General features: G+C 31.9%; 1 protein-coding gene across 1 annotated transcript in view; it reads right to left on the bottom strand.

Moving 5' to 3' along the window:
• RpII140 (RNA polymerase II subunit RpII140) overlaps positions 1-1,754 on the bottom strand; it is an 8,543-nt gene extending 6,789 nt beyond the window's left edge. The window contains exon 1 of the mRNA XM_018504443.1: positions 1,650-1,754. Coding sequence (XP_018359945.1) covers positions 1,650-1,677 — 28 coding nt within the window. The 5' untranslated portion in view covers positions 1,678-1,754. The remainder of the gene's footprint in view (positions 1-1,649) is intronic.
• Positions 1,755-2,046: the final 292 nt, after the last annotated feature.

Below are 2,046 nucleotides of genomic sequence, written 5' to 3'. Positions count from 1 at the left end.
CTCTCCCCCCCCCTCCCTCTCTCTCTCTCTCTCTCTCTCTCTCTCTCTCTCTCTCTCTCTCTCCCAACTTCTTTTTTAAATAAAAGACCCTGGTTAATTTGCGGAACGTCAGCAAGAATTGTTTAAAGTATCAAATCTTAATTTTTAAGCATCTTTAAATCTCTGCATATATTATTTTTGTACATTTTTTTGCTTTATCGACACGTAAATCTCTATACATTACTTTAAGATTGTCATTGTACTCTTTCTTTTACTACTACTATACTTTTGTTATTCTCTTGCACAGCCACTGGCCTATTATGCAGAGCGTTAGCAGTATCTGCTTCGTCTTTGTATATATCCTTGTCATAATTTCTTTGTGCTTTTATATCCGTGTAATTATCTGGCCTTATTTTTTTATTTTTATTATTTTTGTAAATTTTTTTAGTTCTCTTTAAGCTCTTATATCTTAATATCTATGTATTTATTCTAATCTTTATAGTTTATAATTATCGCGCATTTGTTTTCACAACCACTTGGCTATGTATTGCACTCACAAGTTGTCCTTAGAGGGCTTGCCATAGGATATTAATAAAGCTTCCATCAATCAATCAATCAATCAATCTATCTATCTATCTATCTATCTATCTATCTATCTATCCATCTATTTATCTCTTTAGTAAGATTTATCTAAGTTCTGGTTTCGATTTTGTTTTTAATCGAAATTTAATGACAACCGAATATTCGGTTTTGGTTTCGGTCGAAGGTCCAAATGTGGTTTCGGTCAGACTCTAATCATAATACTGAATGTAACCTATGTAATCTACTGACCATTCTGCTAATTGATGTCTTAAGTCTATTCTACAATGTACTCTTTGTTTCCTATTTCTTGCTTTTTACCTTTTGTTTTTTTCTCCTTTGCAACCATTTTATCGACAATTGTATTTCTTGCTACATATTTCTTGTTTCTTTCAAAGTTCATTAATTTTTATTTTGGGCGATATAAAACAAAAAACTGGATAAGAAGCAAAAAGATAAGATGTAAAAAACAGTAAAAAGCAAGAAACCGGAAACAAAAAGCACATTGTAGAATAGGCTTCGGATTCCTGTATTATTTTTCTTGTACTTGATAGGACTGAGCATTTGAAATACTTTTATTAAAAAAACAGTATTTGCAAGACCATTGTATTTTGTATTTCAGCAGCACACATAAAAATATTTGGTATTTTGTGGAAACATGTGTGACGTCCCGCTGGACGTAACACATGTAAAAGTATTTTGTATTTTGTATTTCAAATACTAGAGATTGACAAATCAATCGTATTATTATAAAATACAAAAAACTTTCGCTCTTTCGATTTTAAATACAAAGTATTTTCACGTGTTCCACTAAAATAAAAAATACAAAAAAAAATTGTATTGCAAATACTGTGTTTTAAATGAAGGTAATTTAAAAGTAATTTAAGATATCGGGAATATCGTACAGGAATATTGTATTTAAAATAAATATATATGTTCAAGTGTTTAAAATAGAAAATAAAGATTCTAAATATAGAAAGTGCAAACGAGGTAAACAGACCCGATTTCAAAGCTGTATTTCTCCTACATGAAAAAGTCAACAAAATTTGTGTTCTATAACCTTAACTTAATTCTATTGCCTCAGTACTTACCATCTTCGAGACCGAAAATATTACTCATATTTAAATTGTAAAATGTACGATTTCGGAATGTAGTCCAAGTTATTCGCGACCTTTTTTTGTAATTTCTTTGCAAGAATCAAAGCCAAACAACACAATAATCAAGCGGAATACAACGATTACTAACAGAGTCCAACCACCGAAGCGACATGGGCAATATGCGGCAATAATGGCCAGTGTTGGTAACCTAGACTGCGTTCCACTTAACGCTCATAACGCTCGTGGAATCATTTCATCCTTGTCGTTTATCAAATGTTAAACGAGGACAAACGATGCTCGCGAGCGTTAAGTGGAATGCAGCCCTAGTGACTTTATGGCCGGTATTCATAGTTGAGTCTTATTTCAAGACCGTCTTAAGTAATGTCTTAAG

The sequence above is a fragment of the Trachymyrmex cornetzi genome, unplaced genomic scaffold (genome assembly GCF_001594075.2).
Source record: "Trachymyrmex cornetzi isolate Tcor2-1 unplaced genomic scaffold, Tcor1.1 scaffold169, whole genome shotgun sequence".
NCBI lineage: Eukaryota > Metazoa > Arthropoda > Insecta > Hymenoptera > Formicidae > Trachymyrmex > Trachymyrmex cornetzi.
Note: the sequence above shows the minus strand (reverse complement) of the source record. Positions and strands in the feature narration are given on the sequence as shown.